We start from the raw sequence: 19007 nt of genomic DNA, 5'->3' as shown, positions 1-19007 counted from the left end.
GGTTGCAGTGACTTGAAATCATGCCACACTGCACTACAGTCTGGGCAACAGAGTGAGACCTTGTCTCAAATAAAAAAATTAAAAAATAAAGGAAAAAAAACTTGACTTAAGTACTTACACCATCATTTTAAGTCCTGAAGGCCATAACACGAGTGCTGAAGATCTGAGTTTAAAATTGGAAAAGGTGCTCTATAATTGCCTGGAGAAAACCAATAATTGCCTGTAGAAAAACCACTTGGAGAAGCTATAAAAAAACCAAGTTAGATTCCTACTGTAGTTGGCCATGTCAGTAGCTGATTTCAGAATATGAGTTTTGCAGTAAGCCAGGCAAGACAGTGCAAGTAGCTTCTATTTGGGGAATCTAATCTATACGGGTTGTTAATATATACTTACATCGATTGCCATTCAAATCTAGGAGCTATTCGTGCTTCAGTTGTGGGAAAATTATGTGAGATTATGCATTGACAGAATTGGGAAGCAAATTCTACTTCATACTGCAGAAAACTCATCAGGGTTTAGATTGATATAGAAATAATATAACTGAAATATTTCTAATACCCTTTTTGTAAAGTAAGGAAACTGTTCTAAAATGACTTTATATATGTAATAACTGAATCTCTTTTTAATGACAACTTTAATTGGCATTTATCTAGAAAGTTGGCTGTTGATGGTTATTTGACCTATATACGTTAACTTCATTTTGAACGTGTTGACTGAGGACAGTTTCAATGATTATAAGTCACTTCACATATCTAGAGATTTTGTCAATGTATTAGAATAGCCATCTTGTTTCTCTGGGGGCAGTCTAAGCCAAAAATAATAAAGCTGTTTATATACCTTCCTGGTTTTTGCTGAGCATTTTTGATGAATGTACATAATACTGTACATACAGTATTTGCAGGGTTGCTGGATAAAGTACAGGACACTCAGTTCAATTCCAATTTCAGATAAACATACTAAAAATGTATTCATTGTTTATCTGTAATTGGAATTGAACTGAGCATCCTATATTTTTAGTTGTTAAATCTGGCAACCCTAGATTGGGATGAAGCGGGAGACTAGTACATATAGGCACAGTTGTGAGACTTAAATACACCATGCAATGACAAGAGTAACCTTTACTCCCACAGGAATACTAAGTTTTGTGGGGGTTTTTTTAGTGCAGTGGTGTTTTAGTGTCCAACACTCTTTGTTTTTGAAAACGCATCAATGCTCAAAGCTCAAAAATAGTAAAATGTGGCTCACGCCTATAAACCTAGCACTTTAGGAAGCAGAGGCAGGAGGATCACCGTAGGTCAGGAGTTCAAGACCAGCCTGATCAACATGGCAAAAACCCATCTCTGCTAAAAATACAAAAATTAGTCGGGCATGGTGGTGGGTACCTGCAGTCTTAGCTACTCAGGAGGCTGAGGCAGGAGAATCGCTTGAACCTGGGAGGTGGAGATTGCGGTGAGCCGAGATTGCACCATTGCACTCCAGCCTGGGTAACAAGAGCGAAACTGTCTCAAAAAAAAAAAAAAGAAAAAAATTGTAAAATGTAGCAATATATTGTTTAGGGATACATGCATGTATGATGAAACTATTTTTGAAAACAAGTGACAGAACAATAAATGAAATTTCGGTTAGTGGTTACCTCTAAGGGAGCGGCAGGTAGATGGAATAGAGCACATAGTAACTGCACTGGTATTAATGCTAATTCTCAGGTAACGTGGTAAGTGACAGGATGTATTTTTTTATGCTATATAATTACATGTACACATTGCACATATCAAATACAGAATAACAGTTTAAAAGATAAATTAAAACAGAGACTTCAATAAGAAAATTAGCCTATGTGCAAAATTTAACTGTATATACTTTCCGAAAAGGTCAAAAGGCATTCCAAAATTTTACCAGTTTGCTAAAGATCATATTGAGTAATTCGTAGATTCTAGAATGATTACTTGTCTGCTGTAATACATGTAAAATAATTAAACTCTTTGGTTTGTGAAAATTTCATTTTTATTATTTGAACTCTACAGTGGTGAAGCTTCAGTTTTTGTCTTTACTTGGAAAGATTACTAATTGTTCAAATATATACCAAGTTAAAGGAAAGAAAAAAAAAACAGCTAGAGCCTGCATGATGTGATTAATTCAGATGAACTAGGCATAAGAATTAGGATTCCTAGAACAAAAAATCAGAAATCTCTGTTTTCCTTGATTAATTTTTAAAAATTAGATTTCTAACCCCTCCTTTGTAAAAACTATTATGACAGTCTACAAAATTCATCAGTAAGCAGAAAAAATCATCTTTAGCAAATGCCAGTTTAGAGCATTAAGCTGAAGTTAGCGTGTAGTGTATATTTATTTAGTGTTTTAAAGCACTTCTAGTTCTCTATATAGTCTTATACCATTTTCTCTTGTAGAAATAGTTGGAGTGTCTATTCCAGAAAGCCCGTCCAAGTATGTTTCCTTCCCCCACTTACATACACACTTAGGGGCCCCTCCTCTGTGCTTCAGGGTTATTGTGTGCTTCTGTCTCTCATTGCAATTGTTACATTATATTGAAATTATCTGTTATATTTTCCTCAACGTATCAGATTGTGACCTCTCTTTGGGCAAGGGCTGGATCTTTCTCACCCTTTTCATTTCAGTGCCTGAAAGTGCCTGACACATGGTAGATAACCAGAAAGGATTTGTTGACTGAATGAAGGGACCTAAAGGCTCAACTAATACACCTCCTTCATTTTACTGGTGTGGAAACTGAGGTTTAAGGAGATTGTGACTTTAGAAATAGAAACGAGACCACAGAGATTATCTGTTTCAGCCTTCTGCAATATCCCTGTTGGGACATCATTCAGTTTCTGTTTTAATACTTTGTCAGGGAAGCAGCTCGTTGCTTTTTCTAAACTCAGGTTGTTACTGAGATTGCTAGGTTGAACAAAAGCCTATTTCCTTGTAATTTCTACTCTTGGTCCTAGTTCTGCTGCATGGTGCTTCAAACATTTGAAAACAACTACTTTTCTTCCTTTTCTTCTTCTGATCTAGCCATCCTTAGTTCTTTATATCATTCCACTCAGTTTCTAGACCATTCACCAAATTGATTTCTGTCTTTTGGGTATGTTCCATTTCATCAATGTTCCTTTTAAAATGAATCTCAAAAAGTATATGATGTTCCTAAGTGTGCTTTTATCAGTGAGAAGTAGAATAGAATTTACCACTCCCCTCACTCTGGACATGATAGTTCTGAGAATTCAGCCTAAAAACAGTGGCTTGGGCAGCCATATCACAGTCTTTGTCTGAGCAATCAACCAAAATACCTAAATGTTTTCACATGATTTACTGTTAAGCTATGTCTCTCCCATGATGCATTTTACATTTATCTCTACTACATTTCATGCTGTTAAGATTTGACACATTGTTCTAGCCCATTGAAATATTTTTGTGGCTGGTTGCAGTGGCTCATGCCTGTAATCCCAGCACTTTTGGAAGGTCGAGGAGGAAGGATTGCTTGAGCCTGGGAGGTCGAGGCTGCAAGTGAACCATGATCGTGCCACTGCACTCCAGCCTGGGCAGCAGAGCAAGACCCTATATCCAAAAAAAGGGAAATATTTGCTGTCAGCCAGTATATTACCTGTCTCTCCCAACTTTGTGTTATCTGCAAATTTAGTAGATATGCTATCACTGTCCTCATCCAATAAATTAGTAAGAACATCAAGTAGGGTAGAAAATTTAGTGCTTAAAACCAAATTTTTGTGTGTGTGTACAATATTCCTTTTATATTCTAGGCCAGTAACCCTATCAGAAAAGGAAATTAGGTTATCTTGTATGATTGGCTTCTGTGAATGCTTGCTGACTCTTAATATCTTTTTCTCTTGCATAGGGCACTTAAACAATTAAACAGTGTTTAAAAAAATTGTTTGGAATTGACATCAAATCAATCTGTCTGTCGTTGGTGGCATCTAGGCATCTATGTGCTTTACACTGTTGACTATTAGTGTTTTCTTTACATCATCCCCTTCCATTCCCCTGATTCTTCAAAGGTTTTAGATGGAAATTGAGTTCTGTAAATTTTCAGATACACTGGGACATAATTTGGGAGGGTAGAATGGAAGTCACTTATAACATTAATAGTTACGTACTTTTATCTCCTTGAATGTTTTGGGATTCTGTTTCCTCATTCTACAATTTGTTTTTCCCTTTCTGGGGTTTTACTATCAGTAATCTTAACAGAAAAAATAATCTTAACAGAAAAAAAAGAATCGAGATAGCCTTTTACATTATAATAATTTATACTTATCCGCATATAAGTAGACCTGCACTTTATTTTTGTTGTGCTTGTTCTGAGTATAAATTAAAGAAAATCTTTGTCTCCAGTGTTTTTTAAAATCTCATTGCATTCTGAGTGCCAGCCTTTCTGATAATGTTCTTACAGGTTTTTGCAATTTTTCTTGGATATGTGCCTATTCCATCCCTCCAATCTCTCCTGCATGGTTTTTTTAAAAAAAATACTTCTTCTGACATGTCACCATGGAGATACAGTCAACAAAATTCAGACATGAGAATTTCTACAGGATGAGCAACCTACTTTCTTCAACACATGAAATGCAAGAAATAAGAGAGATTCAAGGGGAACCTGCTGATTTATTGAGAGAGAGACATATCAACTGATTGTAATATATGGACCTTATTTGATTGACATAAACCAAATGTAAAAAAATTAAGGCAGTCTGGGAAGTCTGAATGTTATATAACAGCATGTTATATATAATAAACATAATCTATTAATATAATATATTGTATATAGTAAGGAACTATTCGATTTTATAATAGTGTTGTGGTTATGTTTAAAGAGAAATCTTCATCCTTTTTAGATGCATACTGAAATGTTTATGTTTAAAAATGAAATCATTTCTGGGATTTGCTTCAAAATAATCTGACAGAGAAATAGAAGGGAAGTGCTGATATTGATCATTGTTGAATATGATCAATATATTGAATATGATCAATATATTTTCCCAATTTTGTATATGTTTGAGATATCCCTAAGTAAATGTTGGAAAAACTCCCCCTAAATATTTAGTCACGTGGATTGTTACTGGCAGACTTGGGAATAAAATTCAGGTCTCCTGATTCCAGCTCTTTAGTTTATTTTGTAGCTAAAATTACAGCTCTTGTACTTTCAGATTGATGTCATGTTGTCCTTTCAGTCTCCAGAACCCACAAGCTTTCCCTGAGAAATTTGTGGTGGTACTTCTAGATAAATTAAGGCCTTACTAAAGGTCCACAGTTTCACTTGACTGGCTACCTACCTATGTGAAACCATAAGGAACATTAGACTTCTTAGTGTAGGGAGGCTGCATGGGTTATTAGAACCAGCAAAGAAACTTGGGTCCTAGTCTTCACTAGGTCTTAGCATAAGTTCTGAGATGGCAGAGACCATGTCTGTTTTGTTTAGTACTTTATACCCAATACCTGGGACCATGCCTGGTACGTGGAAACCGTCAGTAAATGTTGAATCAATGGATTAATTTAACATCTGGCATCATTTCCCTCACATGTAAAATGAGACAGTTGGTCTAAATGATTCTTAAGTTTCCTTCAAATACTAGAATAAAAGTACTCTTGCCTTCTGACTAATTTTTTAAAAAGCCTTTTAGGATTTTGAAAAGGATTACTGTAAATTTAGCACTAGGTAACATCGGTAATATGCTCACTTTGAATAACTGTGATAGAAAAACCACAGTTGTTATATTACATCAAAATCTCTTTAAAAATAGACTACTGCTATGTATTTTCTGTTGGATTGGTATTTATTTCTCTAAAGTACATAGGTACTGTTCTCAACATACTAAATTAGAGTCAGGTTTAGCAAGTTCCAGAGCGCAGCCACCTAAGAGGGTTAATAAAATGTTGCCTTTGCTTACATATTTGTACTTTTTCTTCCAGTTGTATTGAATGCAGTACTATTATATCAGAGTTTATAAAGGATTTGAGATTTTGCTTCCCATGGAAAAATCAGTAGGCCGCTTTTGGTTAAGTTGCAGTTATTGTCATCACATCAGTGACTAGGCTCCTATCTTTGGGAGTAATGACCTTATTATGAAATTTTGCTTCAGGTATCTGAAGGTTATCACTAAATCAGGTCAGAGTTTATAAAAGAAAAATAATAAAACTACCGGAACAGTGTTTTGAAGCCATGTAAATTTTTTTGAAATAGTGACTTTCTGTGATTTTTTTTTTTTTTTTTTTTTTGAGATGCAGTCTTGCTCTGTCACCCAAGCTGGAATGCAGTGGCATGATCTCAGCTCACTGCAACCTTTGCCTCCCAGGTTCAAGCGATTCTCCTGCTTCAAATTCCCTAGTAGCTGGTACTACAGGTGTGCCATGGCTGGCTAATTTTATTTTTTATTTTTTTATTTTTAGTAGAGATGAGTTTCACCACATAGGCCAGGCTGTTCTCAAACTCCTGACCTCAGATGATCCATCCGCCTCAGCCTCCCAAAGTACTGGGATTATAGGCATAAGCCACCATGCCTGGCTATAAAAATTTCTGTAATTAAAATGCTAAATGAATAGAGACTGAAGAAAGCATGTAACAAATTATTTTATATTCAAACATGAGTTTTGTTAATATAAACTAAATGTAAGCTAGTGTATGAAGATAACTTTGCAATAGAAAACAGGATATAATACATTAAAATGTTCTATTTATATTGAAAGTTGCTAAAGTACTAATCGTAAAATTGCCTTTATATTCAAAACTTAAGTGGAAGACACATTAAATAATTTTAGTATTTGATCTGTAAGCCATGTGGGTTTTTAAATAGAATGTCAGTACTTATTTGAAGCAGAATTTATTTTGAAGCTGTTTCAGACATTGCTTTCTATGTTTAAATTCAATAACAGCATTGATAGACACCATCTTCAATTTCATAAATTATGCTGCAAAATTAAAAATTTGCTGTTTTTGACATTAGTCTAGGCAATGATTTTTTTTTTTTTTTTTATTTAACCCCAAAAGCACAGGCAACAAAAGGAAAAATACACAAATGGGATTATGTCAGACTAAAATTGGTCTGACAAAATTGTACAGCAAAGGAAACAACAGTGAAAAGATAACCCACAGATTGGGAGAAAATATTTGCAAAACATATGATACAGTTTAGATATTTTGTCCCCTCCAAATTTCATGTTGAAATGTGACCTTCAGCACTGGAGGTGGGCCCAGTGGGTGTTTCAGTCATGGAGAAGATCCCTCATGAATGTCTTGATGCTGTCCTCGCAGTGAATGAGTTCTTGCTCTGAGTTCATGCAAGATCTGGTTGTTTAAAAGTATGTGGCAAAGCCAGGCACAGTTGCTCACACCTGTAATCCCAGCATTGGGGAGGCTGAAGTGGGCAGATCATGAGGTCAGGAGTTTGAGAGCAGCCTGGCCAGCATGGTGAAACCCCATCTCTACTAAAAATACAAAAAAATAGCTGGCATGGTGGCTTGCCCCTATAATCCCAGCTACTTGGGAGGCTGACGCAGGAGAATTGCTTGAACTAGGAGGTGGAGTTCATATGGGTGAACCTAGAGGACATTATGTTAATTGAAATAAACCAGGCATAGGAAGACTACTACTGTATAATCTCACTTATATGTGGAATGTAAAAATGATGAACTCATAGAAGCAGAGAGTAGAATAGTGGTGCCAGGGGTTCGGGGAGTAGGGAGCACCTTGGAAATGGGAAAATATTGGTCAAATCGTACAAAGTTTTAGTTAGACGGGAGGAATAAGTTCTGGAGAACTATTGCACAGCATGATGACTATAATAATAATGTATATTTTGAAATTGCTGAGAGTAAATTTTGATTGTTCTCACCACAAAAAAGATCAGTATGTAAAGTGAAGAATATATTAATTCACTTGGTTTAAAGATTTACCATATTTATAATTGATTTGTTAGAAGTTTGAGTTTTGTTTTGTTTCTGCTATTAGGTGAGCGAGGAAGCCTAGCTCTTGAAAGTTACATTTTTGTTCAACTTTGTAAGTAGCATATTTATTATTTAAAGATTTATTGATACTAAATGCATCAGAAATACTTGATTTAAGGGCGTCCTATGTTGAAAGCTTTGGAAAGGAAAAGTGAACTTTTGAAGCTCTCATTTTGATTTGTCGCGTTTTCTTTAAAGTGGAACATATCACCAGTACTCAAATATGTCTACATGTATGTGTGGTGTAATAAAGTTATTTTATGTAGATATTTGAACTATTTCTGGGAAAAATTACTGACCTTAATATGTAAAAAGGATAAATCTAATTTACTCCATTTATTATCTACAGAATATTTTGAGAAAATATTTTTCTATGTTTCTTTTTTTAATTTCTTTTTTTAGCTCCCAACTATCACTGTAGAAAACATATTTTTCTAGTTAACTAGATATAGCGAAGTATTATTGGACATTTCTGGGTATGCGTGTGTGTGTCAGATTATATCCATGTTTAATATATTTCAAATATAGGGAAATTAGAGGACATAATATTTAGATCATTAATCATGGTGCAAATTTTATCTTCACTCTCAAACTAATGAAGGGTGTTAAGACAAAATTCTCTAAAATTACAGGAATTCTAAAACCCCTTGCTTAAGATCTTTCTGCTAGTTAGTGGGAGAGCCAGGGGTAGAACTTAATTTTCTTGACATCTAGTTACTCATTTCTCCCTCCCATCCCCAAACTTGAACATGAATAATTGTTTTCTCTAAGCATATAAACACTGAAATAGTCTACTGTTATTATCTCTACTTTGACATTAGAGACTTATTTACAGAGAATTGTTGAGTTGTCTAGGGATACTGAAGATTAATAACACCTCACTTATCTGGTGGCCACCTCTGTGGTAATGACAGTTCTCAAGATACAACTGAAAACAAGAAATAAGCATTTAAAAAGCCTCTGAATAGTTCAGTTTTTTTTTTTAAAGTTCCACAAAGTTCAAATAAGGTTATGTACATAAAGTCTTGTAGGAAGATCCTTAGGATCCCTAGATTCTTCATTCACCATACAATTTCATGTTAAGGAAATCTGGTTTCCTAGCTCAATGCGAATTTGAAGCACAAATGAGGACGGTGGGGAAAAAAGCTTTTAAATGCAGGCACATGGCTGACTTCTTTAAGAAGTGACCACTTATTGGCCAGGAGCGGTAGCTCATACCTGTAATCCCAGCACTTTGGGAGGCTGAGGCGAGCGTATCATCTGAGGTCAGGAGTTCAAGACCAACCTGGCCAATGTGGCGAAACCCCTTCTCTACCAAAAATACAAAAATGAGCCAGGCATGGGGCTGGGTGCCTGTAATCCCAGCTACTTGGGAGGCTGAGGCAGGAGAATAGCTTGAACCTGAGGGGTGGAGGTTGCAGTGAGCTGAGATTGCACCATTGCACTCCAGCCTGAGCAACAAGAGTGAAACTCCCTCTCAAAAAACAAAACAATGTTGACCACTTAAGTGAGGAAGGAAGTATAAAACTATAAAACACAGACATTCTAGGCCTAGGGTCCTTTACTGTGAAGGCAAATAAATCTGTACTTTAGGGTCCGTAAAGTGTATTAAAATATAGTATAGTATTTGAGCATGATAATTAAGAAGGAAAATTGTATATCCTTTGTTTAAGAATATATTTTCAGGGAAAGAGTACTGAAACTGCAAGGTTTAACCTACTCATGTACTTACTTACAAGTTGCTTTTGAGATTTTAAATTCAAAAATAGTTCAAATATTATCAAAAGTTTGGCACTTGAAAGCTTCATCTCTCTGGAAATTTTCCATATGGAACATTTCATTGTTTCATTCCCTAGCAGTGCCACAGCAATTGGGTGTTGATTGTAGCTGTTAAAGGCAGGTCAGGATTCAGAGCCTTTGACTTAATCAATTTAGTCCAATTAAAGAAGCAGTTCTAATTGCCTTTAGTTTGGTGCTGATATACAACACCAATTACAATGTTTTCATAATTATCTTTTAAATCCTTACCCAGAGAGAAGGCAATATTGCAAAGTGGTTGAGAGAATGGGCTCTGGAGTCAGACTGCCTAGGGTCAAAATTCTGGCCCAGCTGTTTACTAGCTGTACAGTGTAAATGATCTAATCTGACTCAAGCCAGTTTTTTGTTCTGTAAAATAGAGCAAGTAATATAAACACCTAATAGGAGGGCTATGAGGACCAAAGAAGCTTAAACATGTTAAGTGTTAATAGTTTTTGGCAAATCCTTAATAAATGATAGCCAGTTTTATTTATTTTTTTCTTTTTTTTAAATTACATTTTAAGTTCTTGGATATATGTGCAGAACGTGCAGGTTTGTTACATAGGTGTACCTGTGCCATGGTGGTTTGCTGCACCCATCAGCTGGTCATCTACATTAGGTATTTCTTCTAATACTGTATCTCCCCCTAACCCCAACCTGACGACAGGCCCCTGTATGTGATGTTCCCCTCCCTGTGCCCATATGTTCTCATTGTTCAGCTCCTACTTACGAGTGAGAACATGCAGTGTTTTATTATTTTTACAAGGCCCCTGTTAGGAAAGTTTGGTGTGGTAATACTAAATAATGTTTTTATTGCTTCTTAGGATGAAATGAATTGTTCTTTTTTCATCTTGGCACATGATACAAAGCATTTTAGTCAACTTTGCAAGTTATAAATATGCCTTTTTTTAAAATTAGTCATTAATGTTCTATAAATGGATTTAAAAATTTGACACAAAAGAATTCTCTTATAGACTATCCTGTTAAAGACATTTTTAGGCTTAATAAACTTGAAACTATAGTAGTTTGAAATGTTCCTACCTACCAAGGCCTTAAAAACTTTGTAACATTTAAAATACGCTTCAAACATGAGTGTCTTTTGTTACTAGTTTTTTATTTAGTGATGTCACCCAGTTGCAAGGAGGATCCCATTTTAATCACCAGCTCAATATGATTAGGCTTTTTCGTGTTCCCTGTTGTTAAATGTGCTGGAGTTTTACAGGCTGTAGGGAACCTTTTCTGTATTCCAGAAATTGGTCTCAGGCTCCCCACTACTGACAGACTGCCAAAGTGCCTTTAAGAAACTGAGCATTTCAGAGCTGCTGAAGAGGCTACACTATTGTGTGTCCCATGTACTCACTCACTTAATCCTCATAGCAGTTCTATGAAACAGATGGTTTTACCCCCTTTTGCAGAGGATGAGATTGAGGTTTGGAGAAATTAAATGATTTCATCACACATAGGATAAATGGTAGAAACAATATTCAAACAAGGTTCATCTGCTCAAAAACCTGTATTGTACTATCTCCTTGTCTCTTGAGAAGGAAATAATAAATTATTCTATATAGTTTGTATACAGTTATATGTAAAGCCCCACCAGAGTCAATCTAGAATATTTCCATACGTGTCAATAACTAGCCAGTAACTTTGATCCTATGAATCAACAGCCAGAGAGTGTTGTTTTTGAAGCCAGTGACATACAAGAAATGTGGTTTCCTGTTCTTTTTTTTGACAGACAGCTAAAAAGCCTGGTCAGATTTCTCAAGGCATGAGCGTTGCTAGAAAGGCCAAATTTCTTCCCATCTCTACCTCATATGGGGCATAATTTTAAAATATCTTACCCTTCTTGCCTGTATGCCTTTGTTACAGGTGATTGGCATTCTAAATTTGTACCACATGGAAATTTATGCCCCTTAAAGAATTTTTGGGCTAGGTGCAGTAGCTCATGCCTGTAATCCCTGTACTTTGGGAGACTGAGGTGGGAGGATTGCTTGAGGCTAGGAGTTCAAGACTAGCTTGGGCAGCAAAGTGAGACCCCATCTCAAAAAAAGAAAAAAAGGTTTTTCATTTTTACTTTTTAATATTTGTTGTTGTTTTGATTGCACTTGTATTATTTAAGACATCCATTTGTGTGGAATCTTTTAGTGAATATGGATTAGCCTCAGTCCTAACTAATCAACTCTAGATAAACAGGATTTTGATACATTGCAGTATAAGTTTGTTAGAGGACCCAAATAGTTAGCAATATAAGTTTTCATTTCTGAAAATTGACCTTTGTTAACACATATTTATGTTGACAGACATTGTAATTAAATGGGTACTATTTTATGACAACTACTTTTTTTTTTTGTTTTCTAAACAAACTTTAACCCCCTCCTGCAAACTAGAATTGTATCTAATTTATCTTTGTATCTCTAGTCTTGGTACATAGTAGGTAATTCATAAATGTTTGTTTTGGGGGTCTGGTTTTGTTTTTTGTTTTTAGACAAGGTCTCACTCTGTCACCCAGGCTAGAGTGCAGTGGCACAATCATGGCTCATGGCTTCTGGGCTCAAGTGATCCTCATACCTCAGCCTCCCAAGTAGCTAAGACTACAGGTGTTCAACCCCACGCCTGGCTGGCTTATTTTTATTTTGTAGAGATGGGGTGTCACTATATTGCCTAGGCTGGTCTCAAACTCCTGACATCAAGTGATCCTCCTGCCTTGGCCTCCCAAAGTGCTGGGATTACAGGTGTGAGTCACTGTGCCCAGCCCATAAATGTTTGTTGAATAAAGGAATTGATTTTCTGTTATTCAAAAGTAATTTTTTATCAAACTAAGTTTTTATTAGAGGTCAAGGATTCCTCTACCAAATGTCATTACCCAATGTGGCATATAAAAAACATGTTAGTAGGACTCGATGCTTTTCTTGGTTGTGCTCCAAAATATGACTTTGGGGAAAAGTGACTTAATCTCTCGGAATCTGTTTCTTTATTTGTAAAAAGAAGCTATGTGATTAGATCATCTTAAAGGTGCCTTTCAAGTCAAAGTTGCATCATGTAATCATTGGATTTTTAAAAAAAATTAGAAATGGTATATTATATAAAACTTTTTTATTGAGTAACTCCAAGGTATACTAAGTAGCCTTATGCTTTGAAGCAGATATCAGACTGTTTCTATTCAAAAAAAAAAAAAAATGCCAGGGAAGGGGTGAAAATAATTGGTGAAAAATTACTTTTAAATATCATTACATCCAGGCCATGCTCGGTGGCTCCCTCCTGTAATCTCAGCACTCTGGGAGGCCAAGGCAAGCAGACTACTTGAGCCCAGAAGTTCGAGACCACCCCTGAGCAATATGGCAAATCCTGTCTCTATAAAAAAAGGTACAAAAATCAGCTGGGTATGGTGGCATGTACTTGTAGTCGCAGTACTTGGGAGGTTGAGGTGGAAGGATTGCTTGAGCCTAGGAAGTTGAGGCTGCAGTGAGCCATGATCATGTCACTACACTCAAGCCTGGGTAACAGAGTGAGACCCTGTCTCAAAAATACATATATTACATCCAGAGTACTCTATGTTTCAGAACAGTCTTGCTCCAGTAGAAAAATGAGCTGAGAGCGGGGCACAGTGGCTCATTCCTGTAATCTCAGTACTTTGAGAGACTGAAGTGGGAGGATTGCTTGAGCCCAAGAGTTCAAGACCAGCAGGGGCAACATAGTGAGATGCCATCTCTACAAAAAAAAAAAAAAAAAAAAAAAAATACAAAATATTAGCTGGGTGTGGTGGTGCATGCTTGTAGTCCCAGCTACTTGGGAGACTGAGGCAGGAGGATCTCTTGAGACCGAGAGGTGAAGGCTGCAATGTGCCAAGATCACACCACTGCACTCCAGCCTGGGCAACGGCAAGATTCTGTCTTTAAAAAAAGAAAAGAAAAAGCTGAGAACAAAAATGATATCTCTCTTCAAAAGCAATGTAAATATCTAATACGTATGACAATTTTAATCTGCACTAGAAATTGAAGTATATATTAAAACACCAATGAGATATACTTTTGCCTGTCAATTTGGTAAAAAGTTTAAAATAACAGTTTTGGTGAGTGTATTAAGAAACAGGCATCCATAGAGCAGTAGGAGTGTAAACAGGTACAGCTGTTCTGGTTGGCATTTGAGAAAGTTTCTAAAAATTCTGGAAAGTTTGTATACTTCTGACTTCTAATCCCACTTCTAGAGAAATTTATTTCAAGGACATGTATTATGGAAATACACAAATTTTCATTTACAAGGATATTTGTTGTATGTAATATACAACTATACACACACACACACACACACACACACACGCACACATATATGAAGATGAAAGATACTCAAATCTCTAGGTGATAAGATTATATATGAATCACTTTAATTTCTTCTACTTCTCTCTCTCTCTCCTTTTTTTTTTTTTTTTTTTTTTTTTTTTTTTGAGACGGAGTTTTGCTCCTTACCCAGGCTGGAGTGCAATGGCGTGATCTCGGCTCACCGCAACCTCCGCCTCCTGGGTTCAGGCAATTCTCCTGCCTCAGCCTCCTGAGTAGCTGGGATTACAGGCATGTGCTACCGTGCCCAGCTAATTTTTTTTTTGTACTTTTAGTAGAGACGGGGTTTCACCATGTTGACCAGGATGGTCTCGATCTCTCGACCTTGTGATCCACCCGCCTCAGCCTCCCAAAGTGCTGGGATTACAGGCTTGAGCCACCGCGCCTGGCCCTCCTTCTTTTTAAGAGATGGGATCTTGCTCTCTCACCCAAGCTGGAGGGCGGTGGCACAATCATAGCTCACTGCAACCTTGAACTACTAGGCTAAAGCGATTCTCGTGCCTCAGCCTCCCAGGTAGCTGGGTCTACAGGCAATAGCCACCACACCTGGATAATTTTTAAGTTATTTATAGAGACAGGGTTTCACTCTGTTGACCAGACTGGTCTTCTCCATTTTTTTCATTTTTGAGATGGAGTCTTGCTCTGTTGACCGGGCGGGAGTGCAGTGGCATGATCTCAGCTTGCCGAAACCTTTGCCTCCTAATTCAAGTGATTCTCCTGCCTCAGCCTCCCAAGTAGCTGGGATTACAGGCATGCACCACCATGCCTGGCTAATTTTTGAAATTTTTGTGGAGGCAGAGTTTTGCCATGTTCAGGCTGGTCTTGAACTCCTGACCTCAGGTGACCCACCTGCCTCAGCCTCCCAAAGTGCTGGGGTTACAGGCGTGAGCCACTGCACCTGGCCTCTTCTCCACTTTTTAATGTTTTCTATACACACACAAGACTTTTCAATCCTAAAATATATACACGGTTTTTAAATGTGGACTTGTCTGTGATAAGTGTATAGAAGTATTTCTCTTCTCATCTCCTCTATTCAACACCTCCTTACTTTTATTTCTGAACAGGTCTCCAGGAAAAGTTGGGCTTTCAACATTCAAGGTAAGTTGTACTTTCTGAAAGTTATGTTTTTAGAAATTGTATCGTTTTCGTGTTTATATGTAATTCTTCATTTTCTTGGTTTTGCTTTCTTTTACTTATTTTGTGCTCAGTAATACTGTCATTATGTCCTACTTGGTATGAATAGATACTCTAAAAATACCAAACTAAATATTATGCTGTAAGGAAGGAACTGTAAGTATTTTTTATTTTAACTAATTTTTATTTGGTCTATAATATCTAGAATAAAAGAACACTATTTTCTATGTGTGTGTGTTTTATAATATCTAGAATAAAAGAACATGTGTGTGTGTGTGTGTGTGTGTGTGTGTGTGTATGTTGAAAAAGTAATACTTGGCCAGGTGCAGTGGCTCATGCCTGTAATCTCAGTACTTTGGGAGGCTGAGGTGGGCGGATCAGTTGAAGTCAGGAGTTCGAATCAACATGGTGAAACTCCCATCTCTACTAAAAAAACAAACAAACAAAAAACAACCACACACAAAAATTAGCTAGGTGTGGTGGCACACACCTGTAGTCCCAGCTACTTGGGAGAGTGAAGCAGGAGAATTGCTTGAACCCAGGAGATGGAAGCTGCGTTGAGCTGAGATCCTGCCACTACACTCCAGGCAGGGTGACAGAGCAAGACTCTGTCTCAAAAAGAAAGAAAAATTAATACTTGCATGACAAAAATGTACAGTAACTGAAACGCATGTATACTTCTTGTGGGTTCATGTACCATCATCACTATATTTAAAAATCAATTCCAGCTTATATTCAGGCAGAGGAGTTTGGTATTGAGACAATATGCCACTGAGAGCCCTTTTAAGTATATCACCAAACAGAATTATTTATATCAGATAGAGTATTTATTGTATATGTGTATATGTATATTCATATGTATTGTGTAATCTCAAACATGCTGTATTTTTTTTTCAGTTTCCAGTATACTGACCTTCTATTTATACACATTGGATACCAGTCTCTTTGATAAATTATGGTATATTATATGGAATATTCTACAGCAGTAGAAATGAATGAATTAGTTATATACAGTGACATGGATGAATTTCAGCACTAGACTGTTGAGTGGGGGGAACTACTCGTAGAAAAAATATACCGTAACATTCTATTTATATTAAGTTCAAAAGCATGCCAAACTAAAGAATATGTTGTTTAGAGAACAGATTGTTTAGAGATACAAGCATGGTAAAACTGAAGAATTACAAGGGAATGATAAACACAAAATTTAGGATATTGGTCATTCTTTGAGGGGGAGAGATTGTAATAGAAATGGAGAAGGATACACAAGAGACTTGAAAACTAGTAATAATGTTCTCTTTCTTAAATTGAGTGCTTAAGAAAGGTTATTCTTTTCCTACATTAAATAAAAATTATTTTGTATTTACTGAATATTTAATAAGAACAGTTTTAAAAGTAATATATGCATAGGGTTGAAATTTACTCAGGACAAAAGGTATATGGTTGAAAATGTAGCTTTCCCTCCACTTCTTATCCCCCACCTCTCAAACTTCATATCCATAGGCAATTACTGTTTATGCTTATAGATCTTAAAAGTCATTTAGCTCTAAGATATTTTTAGATGATAACAAATAGATTTGGAGAATTTACTTTCCCCAGTAATTATAGATTGTCCTTAACTTGAATAAAATTAGATAACGAGTATACATATTTAGTAAATAAATATGAAGTTGGATATTGTTCAGTGTTTTAACTTTTTATTTTGAAATAATTATTGGTTCACGGGAAGTTTTAAAGGTAATGCAGAAAGGTCCTGTATGTTCTGTATATTCTTCACCATTTCCCCAGTGGTTATATCTTAATTATAGTACAATTTTAAAATGAGGAATTTGACATGGCAATGTGAGTGTATAGTCTGCACCAATTTATCATATGTGTATGTGTAACAAACAGTCACATCAAGATGCAGAACTATTACATCATCACAAAGATCTCCCTTGTACAACCCCTTTATAATCACACCCACCACCTTCCCCATATCATCCCTAAATCTGTTTTCCATCTCTATTAATTTTCTTACTTGAGAAATGTTCTGTATATGGAATTATATACCATGTGACCTTATGGGATTGGCTGAAAGGATTGTGATCCATCCAAGTTGTTCAGTGGTTTGTTTCTTTTTACTGTCAAGTAGCATTCTGTGATAAAGCTGTACTGAGGGTATTGAGTGTATATTATGAATAACAATATATCTATTGATGCCTTAATATAAAGAAAGGCTTGATATAGTTCTGATTGTTTGTGATTTTACAGTCTGATGGAAGAGACATGTATACGAGAGGATGATTTATGAGGTCTCAATGTTTGTAAAATAGGTTAGACATGTTAAGTGCCACAAGGGGTTTGGAGAAGCAAGAGGAAGATAGAGTTGACATGAGAGCACTGTTACCTGGAATAGCAGAGAAAAGGGAAATAGAACTTTTGCTGAGCTTTGAAAACTGGGAGAGTTTTGTGTAGGTAGGTAGAGAAATATTGGGAAAGTATTGTAGTTAGGAAATGGTAGGGACTAATTAAGGTGTAAAATCATGGGATTTGCTAGGAGGATTGAAAGACTAGTGTGACCAATGTAAAAGCTTCAGTGGTAGAGTATTGGAAAAGTAAATTAAGGCCAGATTGTCATGAGCCTTGAATGTCAGGTTACCCGATTTGATCATAATACTATGTGTACATGCATTGAAACATCACATTGTACCCTGTAAATATGTATCATTATTATATGTCAATTACAAATTAAAAATTAAATAATTTAATTTTAGAAAATTAAATTTTAATTTAGAAAAGGGGCTGGGTGCGGTGGCTAACACCTGTAATCCCAGCACTTTGGGAGGCCAAGGCTGGCAGATCACCTGAGATTAGGAGTTAGAGACCATTCTGGCCAACATGGTGAAACCCTATCTCTACTAAAAATACAAAAATTAGCCAGGCGTGGTGGTACATGACTGTAATCCCAGCTACTTGGGAGGCTGAGGCAGGAGAATCACTTGGAGCTGTGAGGCTGACGTTGCAGTGAACCAAGATTGTGCCACTGTACTCCACCCTGGGCAATAGAGTGATACTTTGTCTCAAGTTTTAAAAAAATTTAGAAAAGTACTCTGATCTTTAAACTTTTGAAGCAGATTATTTTTGTGGATTTTTTGTTGTTGTTGTTTTTGTTTTGTTTTAAGATGGAGTCTCCCTCTTGTCACCCAGGCTGGAGTACAGTGGTGTAATCTTGACTCACTCCAACCTCCACCTCCCGGGTTCAAGTGATTCTCCTGCCTCAGCCTCCTGAGTAACTGGGATTATAAGCACCTGCCACCACACCCAGCTAAGTTTTGTATTTTTAGTAAAGAGAGGGTTTCACCATGTTGGCCAGGCTGGTCTCAAATGACCTCAAGTGATCCACCCTCCTTGGCATTCTAAGGTGCTCGGATTGCAGGTATGAGCCACTGGGCCCAACCAGGATATTTTTGTTTTTTGAAGGTCTCACTTTGTCACCCAGGCTAGAATGCAGTGACACAATCACAGCTCACTATATCCTCAAACTCCTGGTCTCAAAGACTCCTCCCACCTAATACTCCCAAGTAGCTAGGACTATAGACTCACAACCCCACACCTAGCTAGTTTATTTTATTTTTATTGCTTAGAGACAGGGTCTTGCTTGGTTGTCCAGACTGGCCTGAAACTCCTGACCTCAAGCGATCCTCCTGCATCAGCCTCCCGAAGCATTGGGATTACATGAATGAGTCACTGTGCCAGGCCTAAAATGGGACATTTAAAAAGTCGATTTTTATGTGTCTTACA

General features: G+C 36.6%; 1 protein-coding gene across 1 annotated transcript in view; it reads left to right on the top strand.

The window, feature by feature from the left end:
- WDR44 (WD repeat domain 44) overlaps window positions 1–19007 on the top strand; it is a 94724-nt gene that overhangs the window by 14715 nt on the left and 61002 nt on the right. Inside the window, exon 2 of the mRNA XM_003931059.3 lies at window positions 15155–15188. Coding sequence (XP_003931108.1) covers window positions 15155–15188 — 34 coding nt within the window. The remainder of the gene's footprint in view (window positions 1–15154; window positions 15189–19007) is intronic.

This window comes from Saimiri boliviensis, chromosome X (assembly GCF_048565385.1).
Source record: "Saimiri boliviensis isolate mSaiBol1 chromosome X, mSaiBol1.pri, whole genome shotgun sequence".
In the NCBI taxonomy this organism is placed as follows: Eukaryota; Metazoa; Chordata; class Mammalia; order Primates; family Cebidae; genus Saimiri; species Saimiri boliviensis.
This window is presented reverse-complemented; position numbering and strand designations above follow the sequence as displayed.